Here is an 18,534-nt window from a genome sequence, read left to right on the forward strand (position 1 = left end):
AGTACCGAAACCTGCCCTAGTGCGCTGCAGTTCCTTTGCATGCTGCCTATGCTCAGGGGTGCTGACAAGGCGTACACCCAGGACACAAATTTTGGACTCCAGAAGTAGTGCTTGATGGGGTACAATTACACTTCTCAGTGTGCAAAACCAGACTGTGATCTCCATTTTTTCATCTCTTGCAAAAAAATCACTCTGCCATAAAAGTACAAAAAAGTTAAAAGGCTGAAGCCCCTGGACTTGACGATTACAAAGAGATCCAAAGAAAGCAAGGTACTGCTTACAGAACTTGTTATGAAATTTGACTCAGTACTTTACAGCACATTTAAAAAAATATATAAACACACAGAGGCATACACACACATATACATACACACACATGCAAGCTCTTCCAGAACCAAAAGAAAAAAAAAAAAAGTAAATACCAGCCAGGAAGATGGAAAGCATGTCATTAAAGAATCCTAAACACTTACAGATTAAACTCTTTGGTACATTGCCTACTGGTGGAAAGTGCACAATTTTGGGACGAGTAGCATGAATCACACTAGTTTGACACTAGATAAACATCTCAAACCAAAATAACTTCCTTTCTGAATGAGTCAAGTGAAGCAAGAAAAGTTCCTAGGGTAGCAATTTCTATTTGACACAAGGGCAAGATATTCAGTGCTTGGAACAGAGTAGAATATGTCAGTTGGAAGTGACCTACAACAATCATCTAGTCCAATTGCCTGACCACTTCAGGGCTGTCCACCAGTTAAAGCATGTTGTTAAGGGCATTGTCCAAATGCCTCTTCAACACTGACAGGCTTGGGGCATCAACCACCTTGCCAGGAAGCCTCATCCAGCATGTGACCACCCTCTTGGTAAAGACATGTTTCCTAATTTGACAGTGTCCTGGGTGACATCCTTGTCTCTAAATTGGAGAGACATGGATTTGACAGATGGACCACTCGGAGGATAAGGAATTGGTTGGATAGTTGTATTCAAAGAGTTGCAGTCAACAGTTTGATGTCCAGGTGGAGACCACTGACGAGCAGCATTCCTCAGGAGTCAGTATTGGGATTGGCACTGTTTAACATCTTTGTTGGTGACATGGACATTGGGATTAAGTGCACCCTCAGCAAGTTTTCCAATGACCCCAAGCTGAGTGGTGTGGTTGACATGCTGGAGGGAAGGGATGCTGTCCAGAGGGACCTGAACAGGCCTGAGAGGTGGGCCTGTGCAAACCTCATCAAGACCAACAAGGCTGAGTGCAAGGTCCTGCATCTGGGTTGGTGCAATCCCAAGCATAAATACAGGCTAGGCGGAGAATGGATTGAGAGCAGCCCTGAGGAGAAGGACTTGGGGGTGTTGGTGGATGAGAATCTCAGCATGACCCAGCAACATGCTGGGCTGCATCAGAAGAAGTGTGGGCAGCAGGCCGAGGGAGGTGATTCTGACCCTCTGCTTTCCTGAGACGCCACCTACAGTACTGTGTTAAGCTCGAGGGGGCCCAACATAAGAAGGACATGGACATGTTGGAGTGAGTCCAGAGGAGGCCACAAAGATGGTCAGAGGGCTGGAGCACCTCTCCTAGGCAGACAGGCTGAGAGAGTCAGGGCTGTTCAGCCTGGAGGAGAGAAGGCTCCGGGGAGACCTTACAGCGGCCTTCCAGTACTTAAAGGGGCTGACAGGAAAGCTGCAGAGGGACTTTTTACAAGGGCCTGTAGGGATAGAACAAGGGGGAATGGTTTTAAGCTGAAAGAGGGCAGGTTTAGATTCGATATTGGGAAGAAATTCTTTACTGTGAGTGTGGCGAGGCACTGGCACAGGCTGCCCAGAGAAGCTGTGGCTGCCCCATCCCTGGAAGTGTTCAAGGCCAGGTTGGACGGGGCTTGGAGCAACCTGGTCTAGTGGAAGGTGTCCCTGCCACTGGCAGGGGGTTGGAACTAGATGGTCTTTAGGGTCCCTTCCAACCCAAACCATTCCATGACTGTATGAGTCTAATGTTCAGTCTGAACCGCCCCTGATGCAACTTTGAACCATTCCCGTGCATCCTATCACTGTATCCCAAGGAGAAATGCTCAGCACCTCGCTTTCCATGCCCCCTCCTCAGGAAGCTGCAGAGCAATGAGGTTGCTTCTCAGCCTTTCTCTGCAAACTAGACAAACCCAGAGTCCTCAGCCGGTCCTCAAAGGACATGCCTTCCTGCTCTGTCACTAACTTTGTTGCCCTCCTCTGGATGCATTCAAGGACTTTAGCATCCTTTTAAAGTGGTGAGGCCCAGCACTGCACACAGTGCTCAAGGTGAGGCTGCACCAACGCTAAATACAGTGGGACAATCCCCTCCCTTGACTGGCTGGCCATTCAGCCAGTTCTTCACTCAACACCCTGCGTACCTGATCGTGTCACAGTGAGACAACTTGTCCAGAAGGATGCTGTGAGGGACAGTATCAAAAGACTTACTAAAATCCAGAAAAACTACACCCACCACCTTCCCTTGACCCACTAGGTGGGTGACCTTATCATAGAAAGATATCAAAGTAGTTAAACAGGACTTTGTGAACCCATGTTGACTGTGCCCGACTGCATTGTTCTTTAAGTATCTTTCAATAGCACCCAGTACAATCTCCTTAATTTTTCCAGGTACTGAGGTTATACTCACCGGTCTGTAGTTTCCTGGGTCTTCCCTCACACCCTTCTTGTAAACGGGAATAACATTGGCTAGCTTCCACTCAGGGGGGTGTCCCCAGCCTCCCAAGACCTTTGGTGGATGATTGAGAGGGGTCCTGCCATAACATCCGCTAGCTCCTTCAGTACTCCAGGGTGAATCCCATCAGGCCCCACGGACTTGTGAACATTCAGCTGGTGCAGCTGGTCCCTTACAATTTCAGTGTGCACAAATGGAAAGTCATTGTTCATGCACTTGTGTTCCTCTGACTCAGGGGACCAGGCAGCCCAAGGTCTATCAATATTATTAAAGACTGAGATAAAATAAGCAGAGTGCCTCTGCTTTTTCTTTGCCCCTATTAGTCAGGTGACCATCTTCAACAAGGATCACTCCAATGTTTTCTTCAGACCTTCTCTTGCTACTTAAAAAAGCCTTTCTTGTTGTCTGACACAACAGTGGACTAGTTCAAAATCTGAGATTTGACCTTTAACGTCTTCTCCCTGCAAAGGTGAACAACAGCTCTGTAATTTTCCTGCAAAGTCTGACCTTACTTCCAGAGATTGTATAATTCCTTTTTCCTCTGGAGCTCTGCGAGGAGTTGTCTGTTCAGCCAAGCCGGCCTTTACTGCTTGCTTCACTTTCAACACAGTGGAATTGCCAGCTCCTGTGCTTCTAAAAGGCGCTTCTTAAACACTGACCAGCACTTGCCAACTCCTAAACCTTCAAAAGCAGATTTCCAGGGGACGCTGCTAAGTAGCTCTCTGAATAGCTTGAAGTTTCCTCTCAAAATCCAGTGTAGCAACATTGCTGACCTTTTTTCTCATTACACCGAAAATTTTAAAATCAATGGTTTCACGATCACTGTGGCCAAGACAGCCACCTACCATCACATCTCCCATCAGCCCTTTTCTATTTAAACAAGTCTAGGAGGGCATCTTTCTGGTTGGCTCACTGAGTACTTGTAACAAGAAGTTGTCTTCCACAAACTTCAGGAATTTCCTAGACTTGCTCTTCACAGCAATATGAAATTCCCAGTTGATATTTGGGAAGTTAAAATCTTCCATAAGGACAAGGCCTATCAATCCACAGATTTCTTCTAAATGCCTACAGAATAGCTCATCAATGCTGTCATCCTGGCTGGGCGATTGATAGTAGACACTCACTATGACATCTACTTTGTTTTCCACCCCCTAATCCTCACCCAGAGGCTCTCAACCACATCACCGATAACTGTAAGGGCTGTACAGTGAAACCTCTCCCTTATATATAGTGCAACTCCTCTACCTCACCTGCCCTGGCTACCCCTCCTGAGCAGCCTATAGCTCTCCATCCCAGCACTCCGGTCTTGGGAGTCATTCCACCAAGTCTCACTGATACCAGTGATATGGAAATTACACATGCCAGCCACCGTAACAGGGTTCGACTCTAGGTTTCCACTGAATCAATAATCTGAAAAGAGATTCTTCTGTAAAGTCCTTACATTTGATTAATTATTTATTTTAATTTTTATTAACTAACTATTTTTATTAATAAACTAATTAATTATATTGTATCAATAGTGCTACAGCTCAAGCTGCATGCCTCCGAAGAGGGACCTCAAAGAAATCCCTGGGCAATCATACCCTTACAATCTAAATTCCCCACCCCTCATGTGACAGTTCAGACCAGTAGTTACATTAGGGTTGGGGTCTTCCTGTTCTTCACTGGGTCTTTTGACAGTCTCTAGGCAGGCTGTTTCTTATCTCTAAGGTTGCAGCTTCTGTTAATGAACATAGCTTCCATATCTTCTGACTTGAATTGTCTCTGAGGCCTTCTTTTACTTGACTAGCTAAAAGTTCAACATATCTAGGTGAAAGTTCCCAGCCTGTGGCCTAAGCCTTCAGCAGATTTAACTATTAATGCTAAGCAAGTTACACTAAACAAATTCTGTATTAGTAGTATACCAAATTGCACACCACCAATGACACCATAGCTCTGGGAACTGACCAACGCTCCCAGTTCATCCTGTTTGTTTCTCATACCGCACGTGTTGGTCTACAAGCATTTCAGATGTGCTGCTAAGCCCTCAGTGCTCCCTGGAGCAGCGTAAATGCTACCATTAGCATTGCCACCCTCAGGCAATGCCATGCCAACCCTTGGCTTATCTTCAGTTCTCCTGTTAGTATCCCCTTGTCCCATTGATTCTAGTTTAAAGCCCTCTCAATGAGTCCTGCCACTTTACAAGCAAAGATGCATTTCTCCCATTGGGACAGGTGGATCCCGTCACACCACAGCATACCTTATGCTTTAAGGACTCTCCTGTTTCTGTTAAAAACAAAATTCTGGTGGAGGCACCGGTTCTGGGGCCAGGTATCAAAGTCTTAGGCGTGCCTGTTTCTTCCCATATCTCTCCCCATTGCTGGGAGGATTGAGGAAAACACTGCCTGTGCTCCTAAATCTTCCCAGGGCCCTGAAATCTCTTTTAATCAACCTTGGACTTCTTGTTGTTACATCACTAGTACCCACATGAAAGAGCTGGAGTAATAGTCTGAAAGCTGTACTAAGCTTGTCAGTTATCTGGTGACATCCCTCATTCAAGCCCCAGGGAGGCAGCCAACCTACCTGAAAAGAAGGTCTGATCTGCAAATGGGTACCTCCGTTCTGTGCAGGAGGCAGTTACCTATGACCATGACTCACTGTTGCCTCTTCTCAGCACTGGTCTTAATGCAGCTCCTGTTGCGAGGGGTCAGTTGATCTGACCCTGGCGAGAGTGCTTGCAGAGGTTCCTCCTCTTCTCTCTCATCACACGCTTTGTCTGCCATACTCGGAGCCTCATACCTATTCTGTAAAGGAAATGGTAAGGAGGGTTCCTCTTACAGCTCCGCGCAGTAACCTGCTTCCACTATCCCTGGTAACACTGCTTTCCTCCTGGCACTAAAACAGATCCTGGACCTGCCTCAGTAGTGGCCATGCTGAATTGGCTTGTGTGTACTAGAGATGGCAAAGCACAGCTCTGTTGGTGATCTCCTTTTCAGACTCTACTGCAGATCAATCAAAAAACTAGGTTGGACAGGTCTATCAGAGAAAAAAACCAAAAAGCTGAAATGTTTGAAACAGGAAACATCTTTCATTAGGTCAAACCACAAAGCTGTTAGGTCAGACTATGATTATCAAATCACTAGTTCCTTCCGAGGCTTCATTTTATTTATTTACGTATTTACTCTAAGCTCTAACTGTTCCATTGGAAGGTACAAAATATTTAAATGTCTCTGAACCAGCAGATGCTTGTCTTATTTCAGTTCAGGAAAACATGGTGGTCCTGATAAGGTATGATACAGCAGCATTATAACCTTGAAAGACCTCTGACATTTACATGACAACACCACACAAATCCCATCTAAAAAATAATCTTTATTATATATACAGGAGCACATGCCCCAGGAAGCTATAGGCAAAGTATTTGGTCACTTGATTTTTATATTGAGGAAGTCCACACAGATAATCAAGGATAGTGCACAAATGGATATATAATGCCAATGATCTGGACCTGCCAGAGATCCAGTTATTTTAGCTACCATGATGAAATCAATCCATCCTCAAACAGGCTAGAGAATCTCAGTTTACCAGCAGCATCAAATGAACTACCTCTTTCCCCATGGGAAAAATGTGACTTAATAATCTGGCAAGAAACAGATACAATCCTGGCAAGTACTCTGAACAGAATGACCACTTGGTGGTCTCTGACAGGGAACTCAGCTGGGTCTATCTTTGCATTTAGGATTTTCCCTTTGGAAGACAGCAGTCTCAATTCCAGGACATATTCAGGAATTCTTTAGAAAACACAGCTTTCCATATATCCTATAAGATCAAGTCCATTTGCATCAGTTTGCTTTAGATTCAGACAAGTCCAATGACCAGCACTAGCTTTCTACAACACGCTTTTCCTAAAGCGGAGATGCCAGAAGGTTTCAGAACTCTAGTCCCTTCCTCAGCACAGGGGGAAAAGATTATTTCTGGAGCTTCTGCCTTTGATTTGGGCCCACATACCACATTATGGAACCCTTCAAAACAGTCTCTATGGGTTTAATCTTGTGACAAGGGTTCAGTGGACAAGAATGCAGGAGCATAGCTGCTCTCATTTCAAGAGGTATGCAAGCACCTTCCATTGTGAGAGGTGCACAGATGCTACAAACAGCAAGGTTATTAACTCTGAGCTAAAAAGTTTCTTGTTTCCTATTCCTTTTCATTCACTAGGTTACTGACATTATTTTACAGGCTTGTCAAGGCAGACATATGGCTGCTTTTAAATGGAATGCTCAACACATCTGGATATACTAATTTTGGCCTTTCTTGAACAGGAGATGCAACTGAGCAGAAAACAATTTTGGAATTCATGTTCCTTAAAGTGTCCACAACTTCCTTAGGATATGCATTTCAAACAGCACTGAGCCACAGAGCAAATCTAAGGAATGGAAGACATAGAAGAAGCTTCTCTCTTTTTTACCTAGCTACCCAAATCACTGATTCAGTCTAAGAGGGGGAAGATCCTGCAGTTTCTAGAAGTGCTGAGCTATTTAAGCAACTCAAAAATATTTTTCTTATTCCCACCCACAGCACAGTACTATATAAAATGAGTGGTGCTACACCAGGTACATGAATAGATGTTGTCCTTGAAGCTTGTAGTGCAAGAACCCTGGCTCAGAAAACATGCCACTCATTTAAAAACACCAAAGCAATGGCAGATGTCCTGGAAACAGATCCCAAATATCAGCATCGGCTGCTGCACACTTCGACAGCAAGCAACCTAGGTGCAAGCTGCTGGGTGCAGCTGCTCCTTAAGGGCTGATTGAGAAAAAGAAGGCAGCTGGGTGAAGTGCTACCCTGTCAATAGGGAATGCAGGACCTCATTACACAGAGGGCTGCGGCTCAAGAAGAAGCTGTTATTCCTGTTCATAGGTGGCCTGTAAAGCACAGGAAGAGCAGGACATGAAGAGCAAGCAGATACATGGCCACTAGCAGAGGCAAGTGGGTCCGGGAACGGAAGAGAGAGCGTAACAGGCGTCGTAATCCAAGGATATTCCGAGTCTGGAAGAGTAAAAGAGAGACCAGTCAGTACCAGGAATGGCTATGTCCCCAGCTGCCTTCACTCAGAGCTCTCCAAACCATGAAAATAAGTTTAAGATAAGTAGTATGAACCTTACCAAACCCATTCCACTGTTGGACTCGACCTCTAGAGCCAACCCTCAGTGAAATGCTCCCCTTCCCCTGTTCTCTGCAGGTTTCTCATGAACCAGCAATCTCCAATTTTCCTTGAGAAAGGGCGACAGAATGCAGAACATCTCCCTCTAATATTTGATCTCTACAAATTTCTAGCCCCTCTGAGTGAAATATAAACAAATGGATTGATGTTACTTTTCTGCTAGAGCCTTGAGCTACTAGGAATTCTGCTTCACTCTCCGGCCTAGAAGAGTTACTATTTGTTGCGTTCTTTCACCCTTGCAGCTGAAAGGACTTCTGAAGCTGTTGAACAAGCTGCTGCAGAGTGACCTCGCTCTACAGGGGCCCTTCCAGGAGTCCTCAGACAATATAACATCTACTGGGAAAGTTCCAATAGAAAGAAAACTGCCTATTCTAGTAACAAACCTTTGTGCATGAGCACAAAGTAGTGTCCAGTTATGGCTCTTGCCATAATTCTGCTGATGCTGCTCTTGAGAGCACCACCCCCAAATCTTGAAGAGACCAGAGAGCAAAGACTTCAGCAGGGCTTCATCTGTAGCAAAACAGGACAGGTGACTGCCAGGCTGTCATTCAGAACCGTGAAAAATGAACTCTCCACTTTGGCTCCCAGCCTGACTGACACAGGTTTGAAAGACACTGAGTGAGGAAAAACTGAGATTGTCCCTAATCAAAAGGACAGACTCTCCAGGCATCGCAGATGCTAGGGCCAGTTACACTACACTTCTTACGCATGAGATTGCCCACTGTTTGCACAGACTGCCTATCTGCTCACTACTGAGGCCTTGAATATTCCACAAAGAACCTGGGACCACATTTTAGGCATAGGCAATGCTAGCCTACATTTTAGGGAGCTCTGAAACTTACTCTGCTTATGCAGGCCACAGCAGAGCCACAATCAGAACAGTGTGTGGCTTTTGGTGTTGCAAACAGAGCAAGACCAGAGCAGAAACCTACAGAAACCCAGATTTGAATGTGCCTACAGAAGGATTTGACTGCTATAGGTACACGGTTTTCAGTTCACGTTTTCTTGCATAAGCCAGGGCTCACATTATTAACAGCTGTGTATGTAAATTCTTACTTGGCTGGAATTATTATCCATGGAGTCAATCAGCAAGGAATGCTCATGACCTGGAGCCATATCAATGCTAGCACTTAAGGAAGATGTCCAATCATTTGACTGCAACCTGCAGCAGAAAACAATGAAATTAAATTCAGTTTCTTATGATGCCCCAAACCAACACTGTAGACAAGTTTAGGAAAAGAGGCATTTCTCAAAAAGTAATCAACCATGGGAAGCAAGTCATGGCCTCACTTGACAAGAACTGGTTCCATTCGTACAACTGTAGTGCCTCCTGAGCTCAAGTTCATCAGGAGGACTGGGTGACCCAGGTAGCAGCAGTTCTCCCTGCTCCACCAGGCTGGTGAAACTGTAAGAAAGCAGGCACATTGTGCTCTCCATGCCAGTTATACCTGCTCAAGTGACTGGCACTTCCCGTGCCCACCGTCACGGCCATAGCCAGAGAGAAAGGTAGAACTCCCATACTACATGATGTGCAGATCACCATTCCTCTCCAGTAGACAGGACAATTCAGCTGCTGACAGTGGAGCCCTTTCTTACCTGATTTATATCCTGTCACTTCAAAACTGTTTTTTTTAGGTGCTGTTTTTTGCCTTTTGTCTTCCAGGAATTTTGAACTCTAACTTAAAATTAAGGTCTCTGTGTTCTACATGAGGCTTTTCAAGTGAAATCTCACAGTGTGTGACTTGAAGGAAGCCAGGGCAGATGATTTAACTGTGTATTTTAAATTCCCTGAAATTATTTTGGAAGTCAGCTCTGGTCCCAATAATGCTGGTTCTTACTATTTTTTAGTGACAGATATTCAGGATTGGCAAGATACTACTAAGGGGTGAAATGTGGAAGCAACACTGTCATATCTTCAGGCTAGCATTGGTTAGTGAAGGGAAATCAGTTGCAGAAGGGTTTCATAGACTTGAACGCTAGAAGGGGCTACAGTTGTCTGTGTTGTATAGCAATTACCAGGGAACTTCATCCAAAATTCTTCCATACAGACCATTATTGTTTTGCTGAATTAGCATGTGTGTCAGAAGAAAATTTCTGTTTTCATGTAAAAGACTCCAACAGTGATGTTAATTTTAACTACCAGGAAATGCACAGCACAAGTGCCTACAATCAAGTTACATGATAAAACCCAAGGAGAAGCACATATTTCTATAACATGTGACTTACTGCATCCTGATCCTCACATCTAGTCTAGGTCAACCTCCTTTTCTCTGCTGACTATAAGGGCATCTGTCAAGTAACCCGAGATACACAGTGTATTGGGTATAAATGGCAAGATTTTGGTACCGGGAGTCGCAAGGGAGAGCTGTATGGCAGGGGGCCGTGAAGGGCTCTGTACCAGTCACAGCCGGTTACAGTTGACTTAGCAACGAATGACGCCTCGCTGTGTGCCAAAACTACAGCCAAAGGAGTATGTGGTCTCTGCTCAAACATATTTAACAAAAGGTAGTAGCTGCTAGGGGAAGAGGAAGTGAGTAAGAAACAAGGAGCAGCAGACAGAAATCACTACATACGGACCCCAGCCTCCTGCACTGCCCTTTGCCTCACCAAGGGGACTAAGCAAAACGTGCAGTGCAAACAGTGGGACTAGGAAGAGGGGAGGAGAGGTGTCTAGACCAAAGTTGAGCCTGGGAAAGGCACAGGGGAAGTGTTTTACCTGTGTTTAATTGTTTCTTAATACCAAAATTAATTAAAACTTTATGTTAATTTGCAATACATTAAAACTGAATGACATTCCTCAAGTCAAGACTGTTTCGCCCAGGACAGACAGGTGCTTACTGAGGAGACAAATCACCTGGAAGTACAAAAATTCCTCTTCTGCCTTCACCCAATTCCAAGTCTCCAAATCATATTTTCCAGTAGTTAATTTAACTCATTGAGAAAGCTGGCATCTCTTTTCTAGTCAAAATTTGTCTTAATGTCTAGTCCGCTGTCTCATTCTAGCTTTGTCTACAATTGAACAACAGTCTGAACATCAGGAAACTTTTTTTTTTAACTGTAAGAGTGTCTGAGCATTGGCACAGGTTGCCCAGGGAGCTTGCAAAGTCTTCATCCTTGGGGATACTCAAGCACTGTCTGGGTTTGATCCTGGGCAACTGGCTCTAGGTAGCCCTGCTGGAGCAGCAGCATTGGACCCAATGACCTGCAGAGGTCCCTTCCACAACCTCAACCATTCTGTGATAGACAAGGTATAGTCATTTCTATGTGCCTAAGTGACATTTGACAGAAGTAGGTAATGAAGTGCAGACGAACACAGAGCTAGGATCACCCTACTTTTATGGTGATACTGCCTGTTTGTTCAAGCTCCCTCACCTCCTGATCTGATCCTGTGCTGCAGAGAGCGCCTCCTCTACAGCAAGACGACGATCCCGTTCCTCCTCCAGCTGCTCCTCTAAATACCTCAAATCCTGCTTTGTGCTGCTATGTAAATGTTCTGTTTCGGACAACCTGTCGGAAAATAACCAATCATATACCAAAACAAGGGCTAATTCATGGACTATTATTCTGTTTCTGTAGTATTCATTGATGCAGTATGTGAACAGACTCCAGTTCCCTTCCACTTCACACAGAAGACTTGGTTATCTCTTATTAATATTTAAATTATTTGGAAAGCAAAAGAGAAAATAAATCTCTTGAAACTTCTGTGTCACATCAGGAAGGAGCTTCTTGGGTCTGTCACCTGTGGCCCCACCTTCTGAAAATTATTTTGAAAGGACATCAGCAATCACGTGCTAGTTCTTAGTTCCAGAAGGTTACAAGGAATCATGTGCTAGGTCTCAATTCCAGACGCTCTCAAGCTGCCAGCCTTGAGACCAGGACCACTGATACACTTCAGCAGTTACTGAGGGACCCAGCCCATCAAATCAAAGATGCTCATTTGGCTGGTGATGGTTAGCTGGAATTGCTGCTGCATGTTGTCTCTTCATTTTTTGAAGTCCTACCCAAAAAGATACCTAACAACAGCTGTCAAGTGCATATAATAGCCCCTCCACTTCCACAAGGTGTGGAACTGAATTCTCCCAACACTCTGACAGAAAGTAACAGAAACAGCCTCATCACTAGCCTAAAGACCTCCATCAGGACTACCATTCCCAAGCGTTTTCTCAGGCTTTCTTTACCTCAGCTGCAACTCTTGCAGTTCTGGTGTGTAACTGCCTCTCTGAGGCTCATTCTTTTCTTGGGGTGCTCCTGGAGCAGCATCTGTTGTAAACAGCTCCTGAAAGAAAGCACAAATGTATGGTAGATAGCACTGAAGAGGATAAAAAGTAGCTACAACGCTGCAGTTAGCGGAGCCATCCGCAATAAGCTTTTCCCTCCCTTACACCAAGACGACCACCCTTACCGTGCCCTTGTCTGCAGACTGCAGCTCCTGAAGCTGCCTTTCAAGCACCATGCAGCGGTTCAGCACCTCACTGTAGTGCTGATGGCTCTCACAGATGTTCCGACTGCTACCTCGCAGCTGGAGGGAGAGGGCATTTTTCTCCTCAAAGACCTGAGACAGCTGAGAAGAGAACACAACTGCTAAGTAAAGAACTCTTATTTTTGTGAAAGCAAAATTGTCCTCTGTGTAACTGAGGGTGAGAATTCTATTGAGAAGATGGGAACTGCCACACTGCAGGTTACAAAGATCAGTGACAATCTCCAACAGTAGCTTATGGCTAAGGTTTCCAGAACATGAGTCCCAAAACATCAACATGATGTACAGGATAACACATTTCCAAAACAAGATTTCTAAAGTGCTGAGACTGACCTAAACCTTTCCAAAATATCATCAATAAATTATGATTTTATATTCTTCCTTTCTCCTTAAATGCAACTCTCTTTCTGAAGATTGCTAAATTCTAAGTCTTCCATTTCAACATGGGAATAGGATACTGCACTGAAGTACAGAAACTTTTTCAATATCGCAGGCAGCACTGAAGACTGCCAGCATGTCTTCCAATGGAGGTACTTCCTTCAGGAGTCTAGAAAGCAAAAGGCTAGAAAGAACTACTGACAATAGAAACAGAACTCGGGAACAACTTTCTTCACATAATCTTGCTCTCTGGTCCCTTTGTCTGGTGTCCCTCTCCCTCCTCTGCCCCCTCCTCCTCCTGCTCTCCCCTCCATCCCTTCCCTCATTGTTCCTCTGCCAACCTGCCCTCTCTCTCCCCTCTCCTCCTCTGTCTTCCTTCTCCCTCCTCCTTTCTCTCTCTGGTCACTTTAGAGAAAGGGCACTAAAATTCAGTGGCAGAAAAGTTACTGATTCAGACACTACTGTCACTGATCCTCCTGAATGTGATCTATATACAGCCTGGAATACCCCTCTGGTCCATTCAGGTCAGCTGTCCCAGTTATGACCTCTCCCAAGCTCTTGCCCACCCTGGCCTCCTCACTACAGGGAGAGCAGAGAGAGAAATGGAAAAGGCCTTAATGCTGTGCAAGCACTGTTCAGCAACAGCCAATACATTGGTGTGTTTTACCTGCACTGCTTTAGTCACACAGCTGTAACACCACACCCCAGGGGCTGCTATGAAGAAAATTAACTCCAACCCAGCTCCAGTACATAAAGCTTTTAACATCATCACCTACAGCATTCACATTTGGAAACTAAGGAACTATGAAGTAGACAAATTAACTGCTGCATAGTCAAAAACTAGCTGGACCACTGGACTCAAAGGCAGTGATAAATGGCTTGAGAGCCAGCAGCGAGCAGAATACTCCTGGGGCCCACCTGGGGCACATATTGCTCAACATTGACAGCAATATAAGTTACAACATAGATCATAGCATCAGCAAGTTCGCAGCCAACATTGAATTTTAAGGAGTGGCTCACATGACAAAGACCAAAATGTCAACCTGGAGGGACCTTAAGAAACTTGAGGACTGGGCCAACAGAGATCTCAAGTTCAATAAGGGAAACGGCAAACTTCTGCATCTGAGGCAAAACCCATGCGTCAGTACAGATTGGGAAAAGGCTGCCGAGGCAACAGCTCTGCTGTAAAGCACCAGGGAGCAGCTGCCCTGCTGAATACAAGCCAAGAGTACATCCTCATTGTGAACAAGGCAAACTTGTCTACTGGCCTACATTAGGAGAAGCAAGGCCAGCGGATTGAGGGAAGCTATTGCCTGCTCTGCTTGGTACCGGTAAGACTATATCTGGAACCCTGGGACTGGTTTTAGGTCACTCATTTTCATTTGGGGAGGTCCCAGTTGACTGGAGGTTCGCATGATGCCCATCTACAGGAAGGGCCAGAAGGGTATCTGGGAACTGCAGGGCTGTCAGCCTGACCTTGGTGCTGGGGAAGGTTATGGAGCAGCTCATCCTGGGTGCCATTACATGGCACATACAGGACAACCAGGTGACAGGCCCAGACACCACGGGCTTATGAAAGGCAGGTCCTGATCGACTAACCTGATCTCCTTCTACAACAAGGTGACCCACTTAGTGGATGTGCTGGTTTTGGCTGGGATAGAGTTAATTTTCTTCTTAGTAGTTGATGCTATGTTTTTGATTTAGTATGAGAGCAATGTTGATAGCAACAACCAAACCATCAGTGTGTTAAGTAGCGCTGAATCTAAATCAAGGACTTTTCATTTTCCATGCTCTGCCAGTGAGCAGGTGCACAAGAAGTTGGGAGGGGACACAGCCAGGACAGCTGACCCGAACTAGCCAAAGAGATGTTCCGTATCATGGGATGTCATGCTCAGTACATAAACTGGGGGGAGTTGGCCAGGGGCCACTGACCACTGCTTAGGCACTTGCTGGGCATCAGTTAGCAGGTGGTGACCAATTGTATTGTGCATTACTTGGGTTTTTTCTCCCTCCCACCTCCACCTTGTGTTTAATTCCTCCCTCTCTCTCTCTTTTTCATCACAATTACAAATGTACTCTGTGATATTATTATTTTAATTTATTTTAGTTATTAAATTGTTCTTATCTCAACCCATGAGTTTTACCTTCTTCTGATCTTCCTCCTCATCCCACTGGGGTGGGGCAGGGATGGGGAGTGAGGGAGCAGCTGTGTGGTACTTAGTTGCTGGCTGGGGTTAAACCACAACAATAATACAGAGAGGTTTTTGTTATTGCTGAGCAGAGCTTACACAGAGTCAAGGTCTTTTCTGCTTCTTACACCACTGCACCAGCAAGAAGGCTGCGGGCACAAGAAGCTGGGAGGGGATACAGCTGGGACAGCTGACCCCAACTGACCAAAATGATATTCCAGACCATATGACATCATGCTCAGTATATAAAGCTGGGGGAAAAAGAAGGAAGTGGGGGACACATTTAGAGTTATGACATTTGTCTTCCCAAGTAACTGTTACGTGTGATGGAGTCCTGCTTTCCTGGAGATGGTTGAACAGCTGCCTGCTGATGGGAAGTCAGTCTCTTCTCCCAAGTAACAAACGATAGGTCAAGAGCCAATGGCCTCAAGTTGTGCCAGGGGAAGTTTAGATTCTACATTAAGAAAAATTTCTTCACCAAAAGGCTTGTCAAGCATTGTAACAGGCTGTGCAGGACAGTGGTTGAGTCACCATCCCTGGAGGTATTTAAAAGACATGTAGATGTGGCACTTAGGGACATGGCTTAACTGTGGACTTGGCAGTGTTAGGTTAACAGTTGGGCTCTAATCTCTTCAGGGTCTTTTCCAACCTAAAGGATTCTAGAATGGATAGAGAAATGGGAAGTAGTCCAGGAAAAGGGTGCTAAGATCATCAAGGGATTGGAAAAGGTGATGCTTGTAACAGCTTGGCTGCTTCAGCGTGCTAAAGAGGAGGCTAAAGGCTCATTTTATAATAGCTTACAATTAAACTAAAGTGAGTCATAAAGTAGATAGAACTAAACTCTTTTTGATAGTGGCAGATAATATAATAAGGGGCTGTAGACATTTAAAAAAATATCTGCATTAAAAGCGTAAAGCAGCATTGGACAAGGGCCCAGAGAGGTTCTGGAATCTCTTTTTTTCTTCACTCAGTTAGGCAAAGTCATGGGTGACCCAATCTAGTGCTGCTTTGAGGAACAGAGGGATATACAAGATCATCTGCAGAAGTCTCTTAACTAGTATTTCTGATTTTGTTACTTCACTGAATGCCCACAAGAACAGAGAGATTCACTCCTGCTCCCTGAGCCCTATTCAAGCCTACCCTCTTCCCCATATTCCTCATCCCAGACTCTGCAAGCAAGTATAAAATATGATCGGTACCTTGCTGTTTAACTGCTGAATTCTGAGCTCTTTTTGGTGCAGTTCTTTCAGGCTGTCATTCAGCTGGGCCTGGAGATGTTTTGTCTCTGTTTCTAGGCTTGAGAAGTCCCCTCTCAGAACTTCTGAAGACATCTGCCAGGGAAAGAACAATGCAAAATATACTGCACACCTGACAACCCACTCTTGTATTAGTCCTCTCTGTTTAGTATTCCAGGGTCAAAGCCCAACATTATCCCTAGGCCTGGAACTTGGTCTGCTCAGGCAAAACAACAAATGGGGACTAAACAGAAATATCCTAAAAGCCATTTGAAAACCCAAACAATTACGAAAGATCACTGAACTTGCACATACGATGGGTCCTTCTCAAAAGTGGTCTTAGAAGCTGTGTACAGTACAGGAAGGGAAAAAAAAAGTGATGAGAATAAGAAAAACAAAGGAAAAACCAAAGCAACGTCCACATTGCTCTCATTCAACACAGACTAAAAGGTTAGCACTGAGGCATTCTCCTGGAAAGCACCACATGCACATTGCTCTAGCTTTTTCTTTGCATATATGCACGTATACATCAAAGGCATAAGGGAAGATTTTCTCCCTTCTCCATTGACATAAAAGCTTCTCACTGGAACATTACAGATGTAGGCAGGAGAGTTCTCCTCTTACTCGTAATGATATTGTACAGGCAGCACACAAGTGTTTTTCCCTAGAACAAGCAAAATACTCAACATATTCCATTCCACTTTTAGGAGTGTGATACAAGAGAAAGAGGCAGGAAGTCCCAAGTTCAATCCTCAGCCTCTCTACGCTGAAGTCAGGATTGTAGATCCCCGTCGCAGTAAAAACAGCAATAAAAATTCATAGTAAACTTAAAAATTACAACATGACATCGTGACAATGTGACAAGAACTAAACCAGAAGATCTGATTCAAATACAGTGGATCAAGCAATCCTAAAATAGCCAGGAAGACCAACCTGATAAGTTCCATACTGCTTAGAAGGACCTAGGGGGCCTAGGAAGCCCTGTCTCTTTCTCTCTTGAAACATTATGAACCACAAACTAAGGGAAGAGCACAGAAGAGTAGGTCAGAGTTTTCTAAAGGTTTTCAGTGATCCAACTTGCATTGTTGGTATAGTCCTTGGAGGTCACACAACAAAATCCGATACTGCAGTCTGTACAAACTGAATACAAGCAACAATACAAGGCTGAATTTCAAGCCCCACATCTCCATGCGATAAAGAGTCTGTGTATTTCCACCCACCTTTGTTTGGTACTGCTCCTCTACAACATGAGATTTGCCGAGGGACAGTTTCATTTCTTGTGTGATCCTTTGTAAATGGCTCAGTTGCTTGTCCTTTTCTGCTACGGCCATCAGGTAATGTTCCTTTATGCTGCTGTTCTGCTTTTCCCAGGTAGTTTTCTCTTGTCTGCCCAGTACGACACAAAGGAAATTAGCAGGAAGTTACCACTATCACTTATGATATCCAGGTATCCTGCTCAGAATGACCTGAGGATGATTATATTTGCTGTCATCACCCCTTGCCAGAAATAAAGTTTCATAACTAAACCAAACCAAAATAACCCACTTATGTACAGGAACCTTAAAATCAAGTTTAAGGAAGCATTCTATATTTTGCTCAATCCTGCAGATTGTTCAGTGCTTACACATTTGGTACTCCTGAAGATTGTTTTGATCTTAGTGCACAGAGAGTTTTGTCAAGCAAGTCATTGACAATGACACTTGTCATCATAACATTATCGTTGCCTCAGTCAAATATGCACCAGAACCACAGCACTGATCCCAACATGCAAACTTGAGGCCTAAGCTTCATTTACGTTGTAGAAGCTAGACAGGGGAAAAAAATATCCCTTTTATCAGGAGATAAATAAAATTTGTAAACTGCTTCAAGACTACAAGATCTTAAGTGTTAGTTTGAGGATCAGACTGGGGGCAGGGGGAGAGGGAAGGACCACTATAAGTTTTTATATCACTTTGGACAAAGATAAACCATATATCCTTCCACCAAAACCCCAAACCCTTTTACTCCAGGTTCAGTCATTCTTAGAGGGATCGCTGAAGTACCTGAAAGGACTGTTTTCCCCTTTTTAGAACCGAGCATATTTGTCTGACTAGTTTCCGTCCACTCGGAAATGACAATTTACTAGACTTGAATTACACACTTTTTTAAAAATAGAAGACACAAAGCAAGTGAAACGAAGGATTATACAGTCATACAAAATGAGTTTTTTCTAAACAATGGTATCAGTGGGATACATAAGTTCCAATACGAGAAACTGTCTGTCTTCTCTCGAACAGGTGATATTGGCCACCACTAGATGAAGGAAATAAAAATGAAGAGGTCATTGATCTATTTCACCCAGGCATTTCCTTCCAATATGCTGGGCTGTA

The 18,534-nt window shown here is 44.4% G+C and overlaps 1 protein-coding gene across 2 annotated transcripts in view; it reads right to left on the reverse strand.

Annotated features, from left to right (window-relative positions):
• Window positions 1-6,019: 6,019 nt before the first annotated feature.
• The window catches only part of GOLGB1 (golgin B1), a 53,019-nt gene continuing 40,504 nt past the window's right edge, over window positions 6,020-18,534 (reverse strand). For both annotated transcript variants that reach the window (XM_080392354.1, XM_080392353.1), the window contains 7 exons: window positions 17,386-17,551; window positions 16,130-16,261; window positions 12,289-12,447; window positions 12,065-12,162; window positions 11,259-11,393; window positions 8,943-9,048; window positions 6,020-7,711 (listed from right to left, as the gene is read on the reverse strand). In XM_080392354.1, coding sequence (XP_080248480.1) covers window positions 7,577-7,711; window positions 8,943-9,048; window positions 11,259-11,393; window positions 12,065-12,162; window positions 12,289-12,447; window positions 16,130-16,261; window positions 17,386-17,551 — 931 coding nt within the window. In that variant the 3' untranslated portion in view covers window positions 6,020-7,576. The remainder of the gene's footprint in view (window positions 7,712-8,942; window positions 9,049-11,258; window positions 11,394-12,064; window positions 12,163-12,288; window positions 12,448-16,129; window positions 16,262-17,385; window positions 17,552-18,534) is intronic.

This window comes from Falco punctatus (assembly GCF_963210335.1).
Source record: "Falco punctatus genome assembly, chromosome: 6".
Lineage (NCBI taxonomy): Eukaryota > Metazoa > Chordata > Aves > Falconiformes > Falconidae > Falco > Falco punctatus.